The sequence below is a fragment of the Magallana gigas genome, chromosome 2, assembly GCF_963853765.1.
Source record: "Magallana gigas chromosome 2, xbMagGiga1.1, whole genome shotgun sequence".
In the NCBI taxonomy this organism is placed as follows: Eukaryota; Metazoa; Mollusca; class Bivalvia; order Ostreida; family Ostreidae; genus Magallana; species Magallana gigas.
The window spans coordinates 7740710-7764858 of NC_088854.1; the positions used below are offsets into that span (position 1 = coordinate 7740710).

The 24149-nt window shown below is 34.4% G+C and overlaps 2 protein-coding genes across 3 annotated transcripts; one reads left to right on the forward strand and one right to left on the reverse strand.

Annotated features, from left to right (window-relative positions):
• Nucleotides 1–1126: 1126 nt before the first annotated feature.
• LOC105328891 (kinase D-interacting substrate of 220 kDa) lies at nucleotides 1127–18255 on the reverse strand. The gene is made up of 23 exons (XM_011429922.3): nucleotides 18136–18255; nucleotides 15694–15824; nucleotides 14113–14211; nucleotides 13845–13943; nucleotides 12878–12976; nucleotides 12684–12782; nucleotides 12443–12541; nucleotides 11858–11956; nucleotides 11618–11716; nucleotides 11378–11476; nucleotides 11093–11191; nucleotides 10735–10833; nucleotides 10213–10390; nucleotides 9742–9903; nucleotides 9091–9270; nucleotides 8685–8847; nucleotides 8163–8311; nucleotides 7247–8019; nucleotides 6746–6947; nucleotides 5854–6016; nucleotides 5308–5495; nucleotides 3522–3850; nucleotides 1127–3366 (listed from the first exon to the last, which is right to left on the reverse strand). Exons 2-23 carry the CDS (start codon nucleotides 15802–15804, stop codon nucleotides 2542–2544), a joined length of 4413 nt encoding a protein of 1470 aa, XP_011428224.3. The 5' UTR covers nucleotides 15805–15824; nucleotides 18136–18255; the 3' UTR covers nucleotides 1127–2541.
• Nucleotides 18240–23617, forward strand: LOC105328892 (protein FAM133-like). Of its 2 annotated transcripts, XM_034443972.2 has the most exons (4): nucleotides 18261–18348; nucleotides 20723–20797; nucleotides 21121–21239; nucleotides 22461–23617. In XM_034443972.2, the coding sequence occupies exon 4, from the start codon at nucleotides 22504–22506 to the stop codon at nucleotides 23566–23568; it is 1065 nt and encodes a 354-aa protein (XP_034299863.2). In that variant the 5' UTR covers nucleotides 18261–18348; nucleotides 20723–20797; nucleotides 21121–21239; nucleotides 22461–22503; the 3' UTR covers nucleotides 23569–23617. The 2 variants fall into 2 exon arrangements, with proteins under 2 accessions (XP_034299862.2, XP_034299863.2); XM_034443971.2 differs by lacking the exon at nucleotides 21121–21239 and having other exon boundaries at nucleotides 18240–18348; nucleotides 22461–23615.
• The last annotated feature ends 532 nt before the right edge of the window (nucleotides 23618–24149 follow it).

Below are 24149 nucleotides of genomic sequence, written 5' to 3' on the forward strand. Positions count from 1 at the left end.
TATGACGATGTAATTTCGCGCCAAAAACTTTTTTCTCTTTATTTATGATAATTTATAATAATTTAATTCTGGTTGTAACGCGCTTTCTGATTGGCTAAACAATTATTTTATATCGTATAAAGAATGTTGCCTACGTCATAGTAAATCTAACGTCAAAAACGTATCAATACGCCTGACGTTTCGCGGTTTATAAAGTGTAAACCTGCCCAACCTAAAATTGGCTGTCAAAATTTTAAAAAATACTCCTATTTTGCAAAGAAAATGTACAACTTGTGAGTCTTAACTAGCAGCTTTTTTGATACTCGTGGGATTTTTCTACATTAGGCTGATCTATACGGTGTAGTATGAAGAAGTCCAGTGGGTTCAGTGGTGTAACGTTTAGAAATCCCTTTTTAGCGTATAGAAAATCCATTTTAACGCATTTTCGTCACGCTCTCGATGTTTCCATATGTGACCACTCAACCACCTTTGAGTAATTGTTTAACTGTTTAATGATATACTAGCGACTGCGAGTGTTTTTGAACGACTCTTCCATGTTTATTACAATACCAGCTGGCATGGTTGTCTTTTTTTAAATACTCCATTTTCATCGTACTATATTGAACTTAAATTATTTTTTGAAATTGATAAATTTACATCCCTTACTAATGAAAACTAAAAGGAAATGTTTTTTATATATCTGCAAGGTAGGAGTTTTTGATGGGAGTAAAATTGCTACAAATTTCAAACCTTTAAATTAAAAAAATCGACAGGCATGGGTGCTGCAAACGAACGCGTTTATTCCGTTTTTTTTTCGTACCATTGGTATCATTTTTTCCAAGAATATTTTTTAGCAAGATATGCTACTTAGATCTTCATGGGACTAAGCTAATCACACGAAATAGCAATGCATATTATGGGATATTCAGTGTTTATTTCATCTAAATCAGAATTAAAAAATAACCGTTGTTATCCTTACTGATATACACAAATTTACTTTGATCTTCTGACAATCATACTTCCTTTATTAGTCAATCAAAACTTTAAGCCAGAGACAAATAACTTATTCATGTCTCTGCTCTGAGCACTCTAATATATAACTACCAAAACTTTTGATTGAAAAGATTTATTGGTGAATACACAAAAACTAACATTACTCCACCGATCGATCACAGTTATCCTGATTATATAAAATACGTGTACAGTTCCGTGTGAAAAGTCCGGTCGTTGCTCAGTTCAGTAGAATCAGTTGTATCCATTATGACAAATAAAAGGATTAACTATACACTGTTAAAATGCACCAGCGATATAAATAGGCAACATATACTAGTATACCATTACTTTGCAACACAAATACTACCAGTAGTGCCATTTTACATACATGTAATGATTACAAAAGTGAACATCTACATCTTCTGTATTTTAATACATATCTACTGATTTTACTTAATATTGTATAACAGACTAGAGGAAAGACAGCAATCAAAAACCTCTTGGAAACAAATTAATCCAAGTATACAAGATTACATCTTAAGCATTAAATATCAGTATATACTAGGAATGGCAATCGATTGCAGAATTGCTAATCGTTTAAATGATATCTCGTGATGATTGTTAAAAAAAAACAAAAAAACAAACAGTCATGAAATAGTTTTAGTGACCACGTTGCAATTCGCAGTCAGTTCGACTTCTCAAAAAAAGTCTGTCCATCACATGTTGTATAAACCTCCGTTTGAAATGATTATCCTTTTGGATAGTAGAAAAAAGGCAGTGACATGTTGTTTTAACAGACATTATAATTAACACCTACAAATCAATTTTCCTCAAAGAGCTGAGCCCTGGGGTCCTAAGGGTCTTCAAATTATCTTGGCTAGATAATAGTTTCGAAAGACTAAAAATAAATCTTGTCTTGAAATCGCGTTAAAACATACATCATCTTTATTTTATATGACTAACCAATTACTAATTTTGTAACCGGTTACTATCGTTCCGACCGAGTAATCGGTTAACCAGTTAAAGATTGCCATACCTAGTATATACCAAAACATAGAGAGATAAAGAAAAAGCAATTACAAGTCATACCATACAATTACTATTTCAGTTTTTTCCCTATTCTACATCAATAACACATCACTCTACCCCAAAGTTCCATGGAATTAGTGTGCAGCAGTATCGAGAGGGTCCTGAAACAATCCAATTTTCATTGAAATGTGAATTACTGTTTTGTAGCTAAGATACACATACAGGTGCTTTATAGATTTCTGTACATCTAGTTGTGTCTTTGCAATACATGTATATATAAACAAACAAATCCATTTAACAAACAACAGTTAAAGTTACAAACAATCCAATAAAGAACGGGCTTCTACACTATTATAGGTATTCTACCTTTAATTGCCCTTCCCGGAAACACACCTATTATGCTTCTCGTTACAGGTTCCATGAGATTTTAGGAATAAAATCAACATAAATCGTTGTCACATAATTATGCTTCGTTTCGAATTTAGAGTCAGCTCCTTATAATAATGATTCAAAGATATTAACAAAGTACAATCAACATCACTAAACATGTTCCTCCTTTGAGTGATCTCCCCTGTGAAAAGTAACCATTGGAATCCCAGAACTAGCCCCTTCCCTTCCACTTCCTCTGGGGGAAGCATTTTCAGTCTCATCCAGATAAAACATTGCTGGCGGACTATCTGATTCTTCAGACTCATGCAGCACTCCCAAGGATTCCTTGCGCCGGCTGTCGCTGAACTTCTGACTTCTTCCTCGCAGCAGGGGCTGGCTCTCTGTAGAGTTGATGCCATCATCCACGTCCTCCAGTGAACCCCCCTTGGTGTCCACGGAGAATGATACGTTGGGTTTGACCTGTTCCTCATCCTCCTCTTCCTCCGTGAAGCTTATCATGGCTTCCCTCAGCAGCCCTGTCTCAAACGCCACCTGTTGGTAGGCACTGTCAACACGGGTCATCCTGGGGGCTGGTAGATCTGCCTTCCCTGTCCTCGTGTAGGCTTCCTGACTTCTGTCTGCTCTGTCAAACTTCCCATCAGTGAACAGGCTGTTGGTCGATTCAAAAGGAGCATCTGTCTCATCTGTATTTTGATTGAAACCAGCCTCAAACTGGTTGACTTCCTCATTTTCTATCTCTTTCTGCCGAAGGCCAATGAGAACTGATTTAAACAGCTGCCAGTCTCCGAATTTCATGGCCAGCACCTCTCTGAGTTCGTCTATATCGCAGGTTGAGAGGACCAGGCCTCCAATGTTGTTGTCCATCATGCGGGTCTTGTAAGTGTTTACCTGTAGCGGGTTGATGCCTTTGATTTTCTCCATCAGGCTACATACCTCTGACACACTCATTGTGCTCAAAGCCTGGTCAGAGTAATCCTAAAATACACAATTGTTGACTCCTCATCAAACACTATGTAACACAGATTTAAAAAAAAAAGTAAAAAAATAAACACAATAAAACCCCTTCATACTTCAAATTACTGGTAAAAAAAAATTACAAACACTACGGAAAAATTTCAGCCCAGAAATACCTGGATTGCAGATACTGGATCCACTCCCCGACTCTGTTTTGATGTTCTTTCCATCCCTGAAGACACTGCATTACCAGGCACATAAGGAGCTTCCATGTATCCTTGCTGATAATAGGGCATCATGTTGTAGGGCACCATACCATGCATCCCTGCCATGTGATCCACTCTGTGAGGTGCAAACATAGAAGCTCCAGGGATATATGGGGGATGAGCCATTCTCTGAGCTTCATGCCGCTTTGTTGGGGTGATGGGTACTCCCCCAGGAGGCGGGAAGTTTCTTGGACCCATGGGAAAATTCTGTGGTAGAGTGTCGATGTTTTTCTGCATCTCTGGGAAAGTAGAAATGAAATTTGAATAATTACCTAACCAATAGTAAGGTGGTCAATTTTGAAAAAAAAAATCATATGTGACGTTAAAATTGAACATGTGTATTTCAAAGATGAAATATACTACATGTAGTACTAAGAGAATAGATAATTTGAACATTAAATTACTAAGAGTTTAGCAAACATATTAACATTACTGCCTCACACAGATGTCTAAGGCTTTGTCTCCCACCTAATGCTTTAATTCGAAAATCTACCGCTTTTATCAAAATCTGTATTGTTGATTTGATAGATAGCCATTTTTTTTAGTAACATTAGTCAGAAAATCTCATTAGCATGTAACTTGAATCAGACTTACAAACCCTTTTTAAGTCTGATGAACAATAAGATTAAAAGCTTGTGTTTTACACTGAATGATAAAAGAAACCACTTCCAGTGATAACAATAGTTAAAGACATGTTTATATCCTGAATGACTTAAGGTATTTCGATTGTCGTGTGACGTCATTGTGAGCAATCCGGAATATTTTACCGTTATCGGTTATAATAATAGTGTTATGTGGTGCATAGTTTTGCCAATATTTCTTGATTTATACTTGTGTTTAACACATTTTAAGCTATGTAAAGTGAAATGACACCAATGTTTAACAATTCATAGAGAGTAGTTTGAGTTGAAATCGCTGAATTCAATGAAAAACTGATAAAACCGTATATAGGCAAACTTGACAGAGACCACAATTCATAATTTTTTACCAGGCAAGGTAAACATTTCTTTGCAGATTTCGATAGGATATATAATGAATTACAAATGTACCAATTTTCAGTGAGTTCAAACCATCATTTCAAAAGTTATAGACGTTTTATGTTGCTAAACTGTACTTATTCATGGTTGGAAAATCGTATCAAAATGCACTGTAAATGTGATAGCTTTCATACTGGCAATTTTAAATGGCCTTAAAATGTTAAAATACTTAAAATAAAGGATTGCGATTAATTTCTTTTAAAAATTGCTTTATTATATAATTAGTTAAAATAAATGTGATGTTTGGTAAGAGAGCAGTCGTTGCTATAACTGTCCTGATAGTGTACTTGTGTTAGCTCCTACAGCATGAACAAAATATTTGCAACATACCAATATTTAACTTTAATTTGATTGTTTGCATATTAATCATCAAATTTAAACAAAAATTACACAGATTAAACCATAAAAACATCGAGGGTGGAGAAACCTTAATATAAATTTTAATCTTGGCCATAAAAGTTAACTTAGCAACACTGCATGATATGTAATAAGCATATAAACATCATTTTATGTAGAATTTTTTTTTATAGTTTTCTACTGCTAGTTCATATTTCTCTTATTAGTTAAACAGTATACATGTATTTGCACTTAAAAAAAAATCTATGCAAACAAGTTTAACGCCAGTTTAATTAATTTAATAACTTGAATATAACACAGACCTCTTATAAGTTTCCGAAGGTATGGATCAAGGTTGATGGTACATGGCAAAAATTTGCGGAGATCCTTTATGTTCAGTGGAGTATTATTGCTCAGTTTGCTGGCCAGAAATGCCTCCATTTTACGTGGGTTTCTATCAATTTCTAATAAAGGATCTACTTCCCTTGATACAGGAATTCTATCAGCAACTCTGGATAAAAATGAAATATCGCAAATTAACCACTTTTATAAACAGCAAGAATCTTAAATATTGAAAAGTTAAATTTCTTAGTTTTTGTATTTGATTAATCTAAAACATTTATATACATTTGTGTGGTGTGTAGTTTGTGTACACATAGGTATACAGGCAGTAGATATTGTATTAATCTTTGTAGTATTTTCAACTCCAAAAAAACTCACTACTGACAAGTGACATGAAATACAAAAGCATTAAATTATGAAGCAAACAAATTACGTTCAATAAATGTAGTAAGTTTTTATGCAATACTTAGTCTAGTATTTAGATACACGAATGTAACACTCACAGAGTTCGACACTTCCAGACTTACTTTTCATACAAAGATAATAGTGTTGTGCTATTGTCTAAGATCTCGTTCTCCTCGAAGTGGATAATGACCCAGGAAACCCTGTACGGCCACTGCTCAATGATGTTGATCCAGGCCGCCAGGCGGTGCCAGTTAAAGTCAATATTGTAGGCACGCAGGAGCCGCCCTATAAAAAGAGTTATAAGACAAAAATTATTTAAATATTGTCATTTTCATTGACTGAAATTACATCAAGTGCCATTCATCCCCTACTGATATCAACACAAAGCACATGACATTGGTCCCTATAACCACATATCGCCTATAATGAAGTCCATAATTGTATAAATATAATAATTAAGACTGAGACATGTACATGTGTATGTTGCAGATACATATTTCAGTCTAAGAGTCTACAACTACCCACAGGTTGAATAAAGATGTAAATAAATACAGTGGTTGTATCATTTTTGTTAAGCATCAATTTTTTGAAGTTTTTATTGTAAAGCATATCAATGAATCTAACAGTTTGGGTAGGAAGGAAATAGACTTCAGCAGGTATTTTCTACCTACATACTGCTGCCTACTTCCCAAGTGCAATATCTTTCTAATTCCTAGCATTGATTGCTGGCTCTTTCCTATCATATTCTGAATTCTATTTCTTAATGACAATTGCTGTCTAGTCCTACTTACAATTGCTGTCTAATTCCTACTGACTTTGCTGTCTTTTTCCTACTGACAATTGTTAGATATTCTGCTGACAATTGCTATCTCCTACTGGTAATTGCTGTCTTTTTCCTCCTGACAATTGCTGTCTATTCCTGCTGACAATTGCTGTCTATTTCCTACATACAATTACTGTCTATCTCTTCACCTGTTTCTGTGATATATCCATGTTATTATTACTGTCTCTTACCTGTGATAGCTACAATGTTCATCAGTCTTCTCATGCTGCGCGGGTTGACATCACTGAAGTAGTCCGTCTTGGTGACCGTATTCGTCAGATCCATGGACGATGTGTACGAGTGACTTACACTGGAATGTCGTCCCTGTCGCAACTTCTCTGAACTCTCACCCAGAGAGTATCCCGACACTACAGATTCCTGATTCTGGTATGCCTACAACATACATTTACCACCTTTTAAGAATCTGAATTTCAATAATTCAAACTGCTGTTACAAATTCATAATTCAGTATAAAACACAGCATGTCCTAATCTCATGTAAGAATACATAATACATTGTACATGTTCTGATATACACATTGTGTAAGTTACAATGTAGAACACAATAGATCCAAGTTGATAAGACAAAACCTATCACAAATACAGTGATAAATTAACTAATACAATGTATCATCTTAGTGAAATTCTGGAAAAGTTGTTTTTCTTTAACAGGGAAAAGGACCAGGAACTTACCCGTCTGGATTTGGATGGGGACTCCGGATTTCCCGACACCTCAAATGTTGAGGAGCTCTTAGCCATGTCTTGCTTTTTGATGGCCATGCCCTGGCTCTGTAGATAGAATGGCAGGTGGACCACGTTCCTCAGGTAATCATATCCATTCACGTTAGAGTCCTGGAATGCTGTTTTGATGTTACTCTCGATGCCCTTTATGATGATATGTGGATCAATGGCCAGCAGAGTTATAAAGGGAGTGTCCTCATCGGAGAAGAGAGCCTTGATGATGTCAAGAACCTGCAGGACTTTGTCCTGCTCGCAACTGTCGAGACCGTCCACAATGACCACCAGTCGCGTCTGGCTGTCCGTAAACTTATCCATGAAGGTCACCATCTTGGCCATCAGATCCACCTCGTACTTCAAGATATGCATCAAACCATCCACCCTAATCTTGTCCACTCTGTCTGCAGCTTTCATAATGCGTCTTCTCTGTGAAGAAAGCAAGGCAAGGATGGCCTGCCCCCAGGTATAGATGTTACCTATAATTGCTAACCCGACAATGATAGCGATGGTAAAGAGGACGCCAAACAATGCAGGGTACTCTTCCACCTGGTTGTGTGAGACAGACATTGTTGTTGTATTGGTGTAGATCGGATCATCATAGGTGAACTGTTTGAAGACAAAGTGGGAGACCAGGAGGAAAACTCCTATCTCCAGCGCCAGGAAAACCAGGTAAACAATCACAAAGTAGGGAACACAGCACAGAGTCTTAAACCGCCCAGTGTACGGCTCTGGAAAACAAACGCATTAAGTAAAGAGAGGCCAAACACTGAAACATTCATGCAATAAAAAACAAAGCTGCAACAGAGATAATCACTATTTAAATCTTGTTAAGCTTTCTTTTACTGATTAAGCTATATTTGATGCGTCTTACTGTCGGGGTGAGGTTTGAACACACGGAAGAGGCGGGCCACAACTGACCCATACTCCCGTTCCAGCGCCTCTCCCAAGGTTCCTATCATTGCTGCTAGTGCCTTCTCTCCTCCAACACTTGTAAGCTTTGTGCCCTCAGAGAACAGGAACCTGGTATATACAAAATATTAAGCAAATTAAATCCAGATTTGCTATTCTCATGGGAAAGACATCTGTGACTAAACAGGAAGTTGACATCAAATTTATTCAAAAATGAATCCCACCATTTGGCATGCCTAAACAATAAGTGTGTTAAAATTTAAACCATCTGAAAAGTTGCTGAAAAATGAATCCCACCATCTTAACAAAGTTTGTTAAAATTTCAAGCATCTGCAGTTGCAGAGAACGATGTCACAAACACACAAGGGTAAAACAGTACACCCCACATTCCTTGGAGTGAGGGTAAATAAGCTGAAGCACTGGAATCTCCTACAACACTAACAAGATAGAGGATATATTTTACTTGGACTTAGTGTAGACTTACTTGACAGTGGGTTCCATGTATTTGGAGGATGCCGACATATGTTTGGAGTTGATGAAGAGCACCTGTAACAAAGAAGTGGTCACCTGTAGCTTCCTTCCCAGCAGCAGACTCAGTCGGTTAGCATACTTCAGGTGGTAGCGATGACACAACAGGTGCAAAACTCCTAAAATGTTACAGAAATCAAAGTTCTGTTCTCATACGCATCAAATAAATCATGGTTCTTTATAAATGTGTTAAAAAAATGAAACTTCATTCACCATTTACGAAAAATTGTAGTATATGTATATTGTAAGAAAGTAATATCCCATTTCCTTAACGTTACATTAAATCTATATGTTTATTTTTAATCAGAATAGAAAATAGCATTCTACAAACTTAGTTGCACTCTTTCTCTGTTGATATTTACCCAAGGATGCATAATTCACGGGGAAGAGTCCCAGCCCCACCCCTAGGCCAACCTCCCACCCCACGGTCATGGCCAGAGTGAGACCCACAATGTTGTTCAGCAGTAGGAGAATGATAAACAATGTCCAGCAGAAAGTGAAGTGTTCCTCCTTGTTGGCTCGTGTAAACATCTTCATCTCCTCTGTAACACACAGAATCATCAGCATGATCAATGAACAAAATACACAGTCTTAATTCTATTTATTCCTGATATACAATATAATATAATTTAATTACATAAAATATGTAAAAATGCATGTGCGCAATTCTTGTTTCATATAATGACACTACCTGGTAAAGTAATTATTTCCAAAGCAACCAACGTGTGTTTCCACCACTTTGTTTTTCGAAACTGACACACAAAAATATATCATATACAGGAAAATATTTGCCCCCCTTTTATTTTTGCCCCTTTCCCCCTCATTGACTGCGGGCGAATTCAAAACCTGGCGAATTCCTATGTTTCAAACAATATTCTTTATATAAAACTTTGTTTGGGCAAATTCAAGACAGGGCGGAACCACTTGCAAGTAAAAAAAGAGCGAAAATAACACGGTGCGAAAATAACCCTGTATACAGTACCCTTAAATAGTTGAAGCAAAGTACAACTTACTCTGAAGTTTGCTAAGGAGGAAGGACTTGCCACTCCCCCACTTGGCGTACAGCCCCACAGTGATGGGCGTGTTCAGAGAGGGCTCACTGAGAATGTCAGCCAGGGCACTGCTGTACACCTCATAACCCAGCAAGTTCTCCCCGTCATTGGCATTCAAGTTCCCTGACAATGGATAAAATGCATTGAAAGTTTGTCACTAAAGTAAGATTGACAAATAAATTTCAGAGACTACTTTTAAAAAAAAATATAATATAAAAAATAATTAATACAGACCAGATTAATGTCTATTTACTGCAAAATTTCTCATCATGTTTACATATCAGAGAATAATCAGAAACAAGAGAACGGATTATCAACAAATATAAATTACCAATATCATTAGTTATCTTATATTGCACTACTTATTTTCTCTTAAAAAAAACTTATTAAATCATATCCTAGTTAGTCTGTTACAAGATCTTGTCCACTCACTGTGACCAAATATCTGGGTGAGGATCCCTTTCTGGTGGTAGGCGTCGATGTTGTAGGGGGTCTCTCCGGCCTTGTTTGGTCGGTACAGCAGACGACTGTTTCTAGGGTTACGCAGAAGCAGCTCTGTGATTCGCTTACTTCTGGCCCTCAGTGAAATGTGGAGGGCAGTGTCACCTCTCTGAAATCAAAAGCATAACATCCCAATACATAATTGTATGTATCTAGTCCAAGTGTACGATAATTCAAAGGAGTACTATGGTCAATCATTAATATTTGTGGTGGATAAATTTTTAGAGATTTTATGGTTACCTGCACTTAACAATTAACATATTGTACGTTCTCAACAAATTATGTTTGATCTATACTTCATAAGAATAGATATGTGAAATTACATCCCTTGAACCTGTAAAAATCTAGTAATCAAGGAAAAAATTGTCCCCCAAAAATTTAAATGATTCCGCACTATATCCTGTAAGGTACTGATGTAATAGCACTGTGTACCGACACAAAATGGCCACTGACCTTGTCTACAGCCCCGACCCTGGCTCCTTTGTCCAGCAGCAACCTGACACACTGCTCATTGCGACTTCTGACAGCTCTCAGCAGGGCGGTGTCTTCATCCTACAGGGTAGAAACAAGCAGATCTTAATCCGATATAAAATGACAGATGGAAATCACTAAAAATAGAACTTCAGTCAAATTACAAATCATATAAAGAGGACAATTCAATCAAGTTCCACTTCATGTTTATAAAGAGAATTTAAACTTTATATTTCAATTTTTCTCTTTTGATTATCCTGAACAATTAAATGTATTGCATTCATATCGTAACATACTCAAAGACTAGTTGTTATCCTCATAAAATTGTAGTGTAACAAACCTTGTTAGCTATCTCCAGGTCTGGATCATTACTCAGCAGCAGTTTACAGATTTCCACATAGCCTTTCTCTACAGCCCAGTACAAAGCTGTTTTACCTTCCTGCACAAATGAAATATTTAGTGTAAAAATAGCAAAATAGCACATCTACATATATAAAAGAAAGCAACAGATTTACTAATATCTAATAATGTTCGTTTTATTTTTCTAAAAAAGAAAACCAACACTATATTAAAATTTATTTTCAATTATATTCAGCTTGATATAAAGGTAGTATTTTGCACTTACAGCACCAATTTCATCCACATCAGCATACTTATCAATCAATGCTCGAACAACTTCAATATGGCCGCCTTTTACTGCATGTATCAGGATAGTGTCCCCTGCCTGTGATGAGAACAGTTAATGAACTAATCAAAACGACATGATTAAGATCATTCCAGTATAGCTGTAAAAATTACTCTTGTTTAATGGGAAAAAAATACAAATGAAAGTTTTTAAGGAATTAGTGAGGCAAGAGATATGCACCCTGTCTTTGATGTTGACATAGGCCCCTTTGGAGAGCAGGTCATGGGCTATTTCATTGTAGCCTTCCTTGGCTGCTATTGTCAATGAGGTGAAACCATCCTGTGAAAATGAAAATATTTACTATTATTCTGCATTGTCATTTACATTGAAAATTTACTTGGTTTGATACCAGAACAATATATCAACAAGTTCCATTTTTCACTTGATTTGATTGTCCATAGATATGGTATTTCTGTGTACCTTGTCGACAGCATTGACATTGGGGTCGTAGTCTAACAGCTGATGCACCACCTCAGTGAACCCACCCCGTGCCGCCACCAACAGAGCTGTCCAAGAATTCTGCAAGGATGGAAAATTTTGGAAATGTTGGAAAAATAGTTAAACATTGAGATTCATCATATTTTTGGCTTTTTGTGTTTTGTTATCAACTTTTCCTTCAGTTTTCCAATAAAAGGTACATGAATAGTAGGTTTTTGTACATTAAATTAATATCCTCTAAATGGGTCTAATGTTCATTTCCGTACAATCGAAGACCTCTGACTCGACAGTTCTTATCCAAAGGCATTAACTGAATACAAACGGGAAAGTTCTTTCAGTTTCATTTAAAAATTCAAATGGAAAAGAGGAACACTTTTTCAATCAATTTCAAAGAAAAGTATTCAAAATTTTCTGCAGACCACAGAGATGACTAGATGTACAGGTATTACCTAGATGTACAGGTATTACCTAGATGTACAGGTATTACCTAGATGTACAGGTATTACCTAGATGTACAGGTATTACCTAGATGTACAGGTATTACCTAATTGTACAGGTATTACTAACCATTCCCACCACATCGGTGTTTGCCCCTTCAGTCAGCAGAGATTCAACAATCTCCAGGTATCCCTTTCTGCAGGCCCAAATCAAAGGTGTTGTACCATACTGTAACACAAATCAAAACTTGGTCATATATTTACAACATTGGAAACAATTACAATACCAAGCGACTACACAACTATAAACCTGTACAGTCACATGGATTAACAAAAGCAGTGCTCTCTGCTGTTTAGCCCTATCTGTTTACTTTATCTGGAGTGTTGACTTTGGCCCCCTTCTGTATCAGGATCTTCACTACATCAGTGTGTCCACGGCCAGCAGCCCAAGCCAAACATGTCATGTTCATCTGAAAACAGAGTATCACCAATGTACAGGTCCACAAAAAGAGGAAATTATTCTCATCAATATCATTAGTAAATGTATGTATTGTCAAGTAGATACCTCCGCTTTGATGTTGCAGTTAGCTCCCCTCTCCAGGAGTTCCTGGACCACCAGATATCTCCCTTTGTAGGATGCCCACATCAGGGCTGTCCAGCTACACTGTAATACACAAGACATTTTATCCTCTTATGTTTCCTACAAGTTCCTACAACTATTTTTTATTAATGCAATGTAAATTAATGTAAGTTAGCAACTGTCAACTGTTTACTGTATACAGGTAAATATTTGCCCGTTTTATTTTGCCCCTTTCGCCCTCATTGTTTTAAACGGGCGAATTTAAGACTGGGCGAATTCCGATGCCTTCAATTAATTTTCTTTAAACACAGCTGTGTCTGGGCGAATTCAAGATGGGGCGAAACTGTTTGCCCGAAAATTACACGGGGAGAAAATAACTTTGTATACAGTTTTTATTTGCTATTTATTCAATCAAACAATGTTCAATGTAGCACATGCAAAAGTATATGCAATACCATTAAATTGATAAAGTTAGTGGGTCATAATTGAAAACTTTCTATTACAGAGGTAAAGAGCGGTATAAAATTGGTTGAACCCCAACCCCCCAACCCCAAGGTTATGATAAGCTTGTCTCTAAATCCAGCATGAGGAATAAAACATTCATGGAATAAAAATATCTGTATGTTTGGTTTTTTATTAAACATTGTTACATCATATACTGTAAGACTACCATGAAAATAGAGAAAATCATTATTATGAGGCAGGGTAAAATTCCACAGAGGAGACAAGATTCACAGTCAGGGACAAGGCTTTGTAATCAGTTACGCAATGCAATTACATCATGGATTAGCACATTTCATCATTTTCTTACAGCAGATGATGTTTCTTTACATTTTAAAGCAGCATTGTAATATACAAAGACATACAAATCTTGCACTGCTGTCTAACTGGATAAACTGATCCCACACATTCAAGTGATATAATTGAGTTTATCACTACATGTATTTCATACCAGATCTTTGTGCTCAATGTCTGCCCCTCTCTCCAACAGCTCAATGACAATCTCAAGGTGCCCCTCCTTAGCACTGTAGAGCAAGGCACTCCAGTTATCCTGAAGAAAAAATACAGCAACTACATAACTACTCAATGAAAGAATCTTTCTATTTAATATATAGTATCTAGATTATCTATCTATCATACTCTCTCTATTTCTTTCTCTCTCTCTCCAAGCATTAAGAAATTTTACATGACAATACAAATGTTTCCTGTCTGATACATACCATGTCCACTGCGTTAGGGTCCACATGGGCCTCCAAGAGTTCCCGGACAATGTTGAGTTCTCCAAATTCACAGGCCAACATCAGGAACGTCTGGCCATTCTGTGTAAATTGATGTTAAAATGACATCATTATCAATCTGGCCTTTTGATAAAAAAGAAGTGATTTCAACAAAATCAAAGTGTAATTTGATCGTTCAGAATCAATGAGTCATATATCTTCTCATAATTACTGTGATAAATCAGGAGTGTGTGCTAATGATATACATTAGACAGGTTCAATGCTGAAATTTTGTTTGTGATCATTACATAATTAAGTCAGTCTTGTTTGTACATGTCATAGACCAATATGTCGAGGAATCTACTGTCCAGTTTTGTTTGTCAGACAGATATTATGACAGAGAATTCTGACATAATATTCTGTCACTGCATGCTTTTCTATCAGGATATCATACATTCTGACATGCTGTTCTACTGTCATTGTGTCAAATATTCCAAAATGCTTTTATAGAGTTGATTTTAATCAACTCTCCTATGAAGGCACTGGAAAACCGAAAGTGAAGCAGTGTTTGGACCTAAGCACAAATCATTACCACTGAGAAGACTTTGTACTTTGATAAATTTGATGTGATGTATACAGAAGAATTTTTTTCTTAGGAAACTTATTTATAGATGTCTTGAAAATAGTCAGATTTCAAATAGCACAAACAAATTAGAAATTTTTTGTAGTCGTATGTATTTCTACAACAGAGTTCGTTACAATATAGTAGAGGAGCAATTCTATCTTTTTTATTCGGTGGCATAGTGATCAACATCAATTTCCCCACAGTAATGTCGTTTAAAATTGAATCTCATTGGTTAATGCATTAAGTGTTGACCAATAAGACTTCGGCTAATGTGGGTTTTTTTTTAAATTTGAAACATTTTTGGTGTCTTGTTAGTAGGTTTTAAAAGGAACGATATGTTCTGGAATTTTTTACCAAGAAAATGCATGTGTATTTCTAAATTTATTTCGTCCTTTGGGATGCACATTTAATGGAATCACGTGTCCTAAGCAAAATTTGTGCATATTTTACATAGGAAGCATGCCAAATGAATCAATGAATTGATTCTATCTTTAAACGTTACACAACATGATTCATATAAGGTTATCTCAGAATTCTTTACGGAAAAGCCCAAACATTCACATCAGAAAAAAATGTGTGTAACATAATTCAAATATAGTAAGAAACTACTTGCCTTGAGAAATTACATATTGTTGATTTTGAAATAAAAATAAATCAATAAAATCAACACCTGTCAGTACTTCAAATCTCTGATTTATCAGGATATCAGATATTAAGACATGCCATGCATGTTGTCCTGGCACAAATTAAGATATTGATGCAAACCATTTTGTCGGGGTGTCAGAAACTCCAACATGTCACATATTCTCAGCTAGAGTATCTGTTATTATGTTAGATTGTCAATGTATAAGATATTCTGATATGTCATTCTGTCAAATATTATGAAATCCCTTTCAGTCATCACTGTGTCAAATATAAAATCTGATTAAATCCTAATTGTGGTAAGTATATAGACTTACACTGTCCCGCTCTTCCAGATTGATGTTCCCACTCTCCAAGAGACCTATCGTTCCAGTCAGGTCTCCTTTTCTGATGGCCTCCCATAACATCTGTGTCTTAAAGGTCCCCATGGTGAATCTTTATACACTCACTAAAACCAGAGACATAAATAACAGTGATTGGCAACTCTGCCATTAGCATGTTTTGTTGTTGAAAAATGGTACGGGACCAACCTTACTTTGAGAACTACATTTTAGTAAACTGAGATAATGATCTTAAACCAAAAGTATATTGTTTTAATGAAAACTGTGCATAGGTTTTAGACATTTTTGAAACAAAAATTTGAAAAATAAGATTAATATATAGAAAATACATTGGCCAGCTATAAAACATAGGCGAATTCTCGGATGACAGGTAGCCAACTGCCTCCTAAAACTCCTCTTTTAATATTGTTTATATGACATAAACTCATGAAAATATAATATTTTAAATGTTTTGGTAATAGGTTTTAGCTGTTTATATTTCGATATAATTGTTTATTAGAAAGATTGACTGATTTAAACTGGGAACACTTTACAATAGGGACCACAACATTTCGATCAGTTGTCAATCTCTGTTATCTATGTCTCTGCTAAAATGCTCTCTTCATCTATCAGATAAAAGTGATGGGTGATTAAAAAATCAAATTTAAAAAAAACCTGAAGAATTTGAAATCTGTAAAGAAGCACATACATCGATTTACCAATGACAACCATATTTTTTAATTGTATGTTGTAATCAAATCTTACCCCACTTCTATTAGAGTACTACTAAACAGAGAACTCTAGAGAACTTTAGAGAACTCTATAGAACTCTGGGGATTTTTTCATATTTAAAGTATTTAGAACCTATTTTTGCATTTTATATGATAAAAAAAGTTGTATTTTAGTCGAAATATATATTAAAAATATTTGGATTTAAGTAAATATTAATTATTTCACGCAAAACATCAAGTTGGGGGAGACTAAATCATTCAAAGGAACTCGATCCCGAGCAGTTTACAAGTCCATTAAAATTACTCTTTTTAAAATTCTTTCAACATTTAATATAATTCTTATTATGGATTTTATTTAAGGTTAATTATATTTTATAATTTGTAGCGTTAGTGTCTTTATTCTCCGTTTGTGATTTGTTATGATTTTAATTAAGATACTGACTTTTTGCTTGTCGTCAACTTCAAATCTTGATACTTTTACTGCTGAGTGTAATAAAACAACTCTTCTCGATGAATATGCATTTATAAATGGACAATCGAAAGAATATCCGAGATCCACTATGACACTAGAAATTGTAAATATTAATTAAGTGATATAAAGGCTTTAAAAATAGTGCATAGATTGCCTTTTCCTTACAGAAGAAATTAAAGGGGCATGTTCACGATTGTGGTCAAATTCTATATTTCTGTTTTAATTATTTACAATATGCTTTAGGAATACATTTTTAATGATCAAATGTAATTTAAGAGTCATTCGTTAACGGTAAAAAGCAAGATACATTTTTTCTTTACAATGATAATAACGTATGTGAGTTGTTATATTTATAACAACAGAATATTATCATTGAAATGTGATAGCTTAATATATATTATGTTGTGTTTTTACGTGCATTATTATACCAATGGCTTGAGGTAACCTGTATATAGAAACAATGTCTAAATGACATTAGATCGGGATCGGAGTTTGACGATCACGCCGAATAGATTTCCTTCGGGAATTTGTCTTTAATTAGTTTAAAATCAACTTTAATGAGTTAATGTATGTAGAATAACATGTTACTGAACAGATACATGCATAATAAAGCATTTATTAGCCCTTTTAAATGAAAAAATCACAGAGTTCTCTAGGGTTCTTTAGAGTTCTCTGTTTAGTAGGACCCCTTGTATTATAAATGTTTTGCTTTTATTTTTATAATATGTATACATGGGTTAAAAAAAAAAGAAACATTACTTTTATTAGTGAAGAGTTTTATTGTTAAAGTTAGCTCCTATTACAAGAAGCTCTCTCTCTCTTTTATTTTCAGCAAATTTCTTCAACCAGATAATTATTAACATAGAGAGTGAGAATCAAAGCAGAACGAAATTCTTGGGAATTTTTCATCCAAAAGTGAATGCCTACTGCAGTATAGCTTGGACACCATTCTAAAGAAACCTATTAGGCCTATTAGCATTCCTTGTTTACAAAGCTGTCTTGAAAATTCATAAGTAAGGGAACCTTAACAGATGCAGTCCAATTAATCTATAATTGTGTCGATAATTGCTGGTTAAACAAATAACAGTTATATCTAGCCAAGCGCAGGAAATATGTCGTTCAGTATCAGCTGACAAAATATTGCCCAAGTATAACGTTATATGATAAAGTTTTACTCTCTGTCGTTGACAAAAATTATAATTATTTTTTTAAACTGACATGAAAAGTTAAACATACCTGAATTTGTCGACCAGAAGGCCTAATAGGCCTAAAGTGTCAATAAACTATGTCTGATCTTCTCCCTTCTTCGCTTTATTTGTTTTCTGTTACGCATGCGTAACACTTACTTTCACTTTCGATTTAAACTTTCACTTTCTCTGAACCTCGTGAAGAATACTTTGATATTATCATTATGGCAGCTCCTTCACTTACAGATGAAGATTTAGAACAGTAAGATATAGATTTTCATAATAGCATTATAAACTCGCTCCTTAGCATTTCTAGCCTATTTATTTTAATCAGGATCTCCCCTGAAGTGGCTATCATCAGCTGTATGATCACTGATCATATATATCATGAACACAGAACAGCTGATGAAGGTTGCACTGACTAACATGGCTTATAGTTATGTACTGTTTTATTACGAACAATTTTGCCCGTGTTTTGCAAAGTTTCATTTTTAACCCACCCAACTCATATACAGAGTTATACTGTGCATATGGCACGCCAAATTCACAAAAATGAGCTAATCATTTCACAGTCGATAAACTATAGGTTTAACGGTTGTAATTATAGTTTATGGATAGAAAACTACAGTTAATGACGATAATCTATATTTCACATCTGTAGACCATAGTTAACGCGATCATCTATGTCTCAGAGGTGTTAATTAAACTATAATTTTAAACACCATGAACACTGAAAACAACCATTTGCGATTGCAAAACATAGTTTATCTGATAAATAAAATTTCACAGTTGTGAAACTATGATTAACTACTCTAAACTATGGTTATTGAATTCAAATTATAATTTACAGATGTAAATCTATATTTATCAGCAAAATCTATCGTTAATGTTATTTGTATACAGATAAACTGAGATTATCCATGTTATCATTCATAACTATAGTTTACAACTGTTAAATTATATAGTTTTACAGATAAAAACTATGGTTAATGGATTGTTAATTATAGTTTACAAATCATTGATTATAGTTTACGAACTGATAACTATAGTTAACAATAAACTGTTGTTAAATATAGTGTAGCCTACGTAAACTACATGTATAATTTATAACTGTCGATAAACATAGTTTATCATCTGTGAAACTTTAATTGACACCGTTATTCTATATTTCACATCTGTAAACCATAGTTTATGCGTTCATCTATGTTTCAGAAGTGTAAAACTATATAATTGATTTGAAGTTTTGATGATTATCTTGCTGAGATTAAATTACCGGTATACACAGCACTGTTAAGGCTGACTTTGAAAATATTAGCGGATTTAAACGTTCATAAAATGATGCATCTATTACAAAATATTTATGTAAAGTTATATTATCATGATATAAATGTGATATTAAATGAAACAGTATAGTAAATGCTACTTTGTATGACACTTAGTGTGGTCCCCTGAATTGGCAGTCACGTTATGTGTTAATAATTCTACCGAATGGAGGTCATAAACAAATTTCAATATTACAAGAACATACCCTTATTTGAATTAAAAATTTAAATGATGATTAAATTCTGCTCTTCTGGTAGATTCTGAAAAGTGCTTCTGCTTTGCATAGAGTTCATCCTTTATTAGAATATACATCGAGGAAATGAGCTCCGGTCAGAATTTATATGACCTTTGCTTAATATTTTACGTATTTATTAATTCATTCTAGTATAGATTTCATCAAAGCAGCAGCACTTTTTAATAAATTAAACATTTTCTTAATTTATATCCAAAAAATCGTAATGATCTGTTAAGTGTATGCCCTTGTAAAAAGCGGATTTAGATAGGCTTCCCAATGTCAAACACATCGAACTTGTACATTAAACACACATCAAGAATAGAAATAATACAGTGGCTCTAAAAAATAATCACATGTCGAATCAAAACAAACATAATAAATAGAATTTAATGGTATAATAATTGTTTTAAGATCACATGCTCTGTTCATTTATAAAATGCATTTTTCCATGTAAAAAAATCAATTGATCCGCCTCTCTCTTATACACAAAATACATGTATGCGTCGAAATTTACAGTATGACGTCACATCGACAAGTGCACCTCGAAATAACTGTCAGTTATTTATATTTATCGTTGTTGGACAGATTTGACTGCAATATTGCACATATAGGTAATTTTTAATGTAGTTGAATGTTTTTGTAACCATAACAATTGGAAATCTCTTTATTTATTAGCATTTTTGACGACTTGTTGTTTTGTATGATGTCATAGTTAACATTTCCCGTACTTTTTGGCAGGGCGACCACAAAGTAAATCTTAACAGTGCTGTGTATGCAATTTGAATTGGAGTTATTGAAATTATAATGTAAAAACAGGGTAAACTGTTAAATTACAGAAACAAGACTTGTGCATATATATGCTGCTTGCTTATTCACCCCATCAACAATGTATTGGAGGTTACCGGTACATAAACCCTATTAACAAATATACTTACACTAACACCAACTTGCCGCCATTGCATATATCATTAAATGTTAAATCAGTTTTCTTTGTCTTTAAATTCTATTTGTCTATTTTATAATTTTAGAAAAGAATATGAATGAAAAATTATCCATTATTTATTAATCATTACCTTAGAATGGCCATGGATGAAATTTTAAAAGAAACCAAAAGGAATTCAGAAAGAGCAAAAGAGTTTGGTTCTCTTGGGTGGTAAGTGACATTTATGTTAACCTCTAAGTGGTGAAAAAGTCAACATATCAGTGTCATTTACCTCAATTTAAATTTTTAAGCTAAATAAAATTAATCAAAGTCATATTTTATCCCCATAAGTTGTACATATTGTGAACTAATGATGAGATTGACAAATTAAGGTTTTAACTTTCTGCTGGTAAATAAGATGTTGTCACAGCATTTTTATACTTCTGACCCAACCCTAGCTTCATAGCAAAAAATCATTGCTCCTTCAAGATCCATGCATTTTAATTTGTGCAACATTTACTTATTGCATCACATTCTTATATTTTTATCAAAAGGTCAACAATTTCCTGCATCAAGTCAACTTACCATCTTTGTATGTAATTTAAAATGCTTGCACCTATAATGGCTATTGCACAACTGGAAATCAATCTCTTTTGATTGCTATACATAATAGGTAACTATGCATGTGATCGATTAGCAGGCTTGAGGGATTGTAGACTTAAAGCATTATGAACTGTATATTTTAGAATTTTATTTTGCTGCAAAAGCCTTCTAGTATGATAAGGCTGCATGTAACTTAAACTTTTATAATAAATAAGATTTGGAAAAAATCATTAATTTTTGTCAGAAGAAAGATTTCTCTTCTAAGGAATATATAGCAGATCAATTTTTTGTACAGGACGACAATAATTCAAATTTGCTTCAATTTAGGCTTCTAAACGGCTTTTTCCACAAAAATAAGGCTAGCAGAAATTTAAGAACCATTATGATGGTAATTTTGTCATTTTATAAAGTAAATAACATTTTCATAACAAAAAATTTTAGCATTAAAACTGCAGCTCATATTGCTTTAAGTTTGTTTGAATCATGCTCCCCAGGGGTAGGGTGGGTCCACAATGGGGGTTAAATTTTAAATAGGAATCTATTATAGGGAAAATCTTGAAAAATCTTTTTCTCCAAAACTATGAATATTTGGCCAGAAGAAGTTCATGGCCACAATGAGGGGTTAAATCTTTACCTAGAAATTTGTAAGGGAAAATCATTAAAATCTTCTTCTCAAAAACCATTTTCCCAGTAAAATTGAAACTTATGTGGAACATTTTATTAAACAAGATTTTGCTAGGTAAGTTGAATCATATATAGAAGCAATAATTATTTCTCCGGTAGTGTTATGTCAAATTTGTTTAAATCATTGTCCCTGGAGTTAAGGTGGGGGCTACAATGCCACAATTTTTACATGGAATACACGTATGTAGAGAAAAATCTTTCAAAATCATAATCTTTAATAATGGGGACTCAATGTTAAAAAATGTACATAAGAACCCCCCCCCCCCCCCCCCCAAAAAAAAAAAACAAAACAAAAAAAAACCCCATCATAATTGTACAAATATTTTAGTATTTTATAAATTAAAGCTGTTTGGATCACAGTTATGTAAGTTTCCTATTATTGCTCAGGTAAGCAATGTTGCCCCATGACCCCTTTTTTTTTTTACATTACTTCAGAATTTGGAATATCACAATAAATAAAAACCTAGATATTTAGATACATTAATCTTGACATGATATTCAGTTATGGTCAGGTTCAACAAATCTACTACATGTGTATTACAAATTATCTGTACATATTATATAAGTCATTTATTTCTTAACAGTATCAACTTGATTCTCTTAAAAGGCAAAACCCTAGAAAGACTGCCAACAAGAGATTTTTAAGCAACATGTTGGTCAGCACATTGCGCAATCCTCTCCAGAGGAACAGTCATACTGCTGGATCAGAGAGAGGGAGGCATGACAGACACCTTGATTCTGACAGATTGGGGAGTCACAGGGACCAGAAATATTCTCAGGGAGAGAGGAAGGACAGCTCATCAGAGTCCGACAGGAAAAAACATCAGAGTCCGCAGGATTTTGAGAGGAGCCAAAAAATTGAGAGGCATGAGAAAACAAGGGAAAATTTTCATCATAGAGCGAGGCGTTCCTCAGAATCTCCAGAGTATTTAAATAAAGGTAAAGAACTAGGTAGACAAAATGAAAGAAAAAATGGTAGTAAGAGAAATTATTCTTCTGACCGAAAGTCTTATCGGGATGAAAGCCAAAGGAGTTATCCTAAAGTAAGGAAAGGTGATGAAGGAAGTAGAGATCATAGAGAAAAGTCATGGCTTCACGGGGAAGGGCCTCCCCGTGACCTCAGAGATGTATACCACAAGGATTACATGGAGTACATACAGAATTATAAGAAACACATGAATTACTTTGAAAAAATGGAGGAGAAGGAACTGCATCAAAAACATTCAAGGTCATATCAGTCTGAAGAAAGAGAGACATGTTTGTACAAAACTAAGGAGGAAAGGCACTCACCAGAAAGTAAAATGCACCAAAAATCTAAGAAATCTAAGAAGAAAAGAAGAAAGATATCTAGTGAAAGTGATGACAACCCAAGTAGTGATTTCCCAGAATTTGGAGAGAAATGTCATGAAAAAAATAACTCAATCTTGAAGAGCAAGGGAAAACCAAGAAACAAAACAAAAAAGTCTGATGAAAAACTTCATAAATCTGCAAAGAAGAAAATGAAATCTGCAAAAATATTTGTAGATTCAAGTCCAAAGGAGGGTGTAAATCTGGGTGAGAAGCTGGAAAGTGACAGTTCAGTAGAAAGTGTTGATGGATTAAAGGGGGACTACTCTGATTTGTCTAACTTTACAGGGACATTTCCAAAAGGAAAAAAGTCAAAACACAAAAAGCACAAGGATAAAAAGAGAAAAAAATATACCAAGGAAAATTAAATATTCTAATGAAAAAATACCTGTATAACTTAATTTATTGATATAAATATGAATGGATAAAATTAATGTTTTTATTTTGTTTTATCCTTATCTTTTATAGATAGGTAAATTTAGCTACAAGTAACTGGCTATTAGTAACTGGCTACGAGAAGTAAGAAGAGCTAGTTACTAGTAACTGGCTACGAGATGAAATAAAAGTTGGCTACTATAGTAACTGGCTACGAGAATTAAGAAAAGCTAGCTACTAGTAGCTGGCTACAAGGTGAAAGAAACTTGACTACTACATGTAGTTACTGTCAAAGTGAGAAATTAGGATTTCTATCTGTGTTCTTAATATGTACATTTCACTATAACATCATTTACTCATATTCCTCTCATACTCTCATCGGTAATTGGTGCATTTCGTTTAAAATATCTCTATTTTAGACGATATTGTCCATTTGACTCAAGTAGCTGTACTTAAGATTGAAAATATCATGTATTCCATGTAATTTGAGTGCATGTGTAACACACATGCGTTTATTTCATGCATTACGGAAAGTGGAGGGGGGGGGGGGGGGGGGTTTAAGGTCGGGATCGGA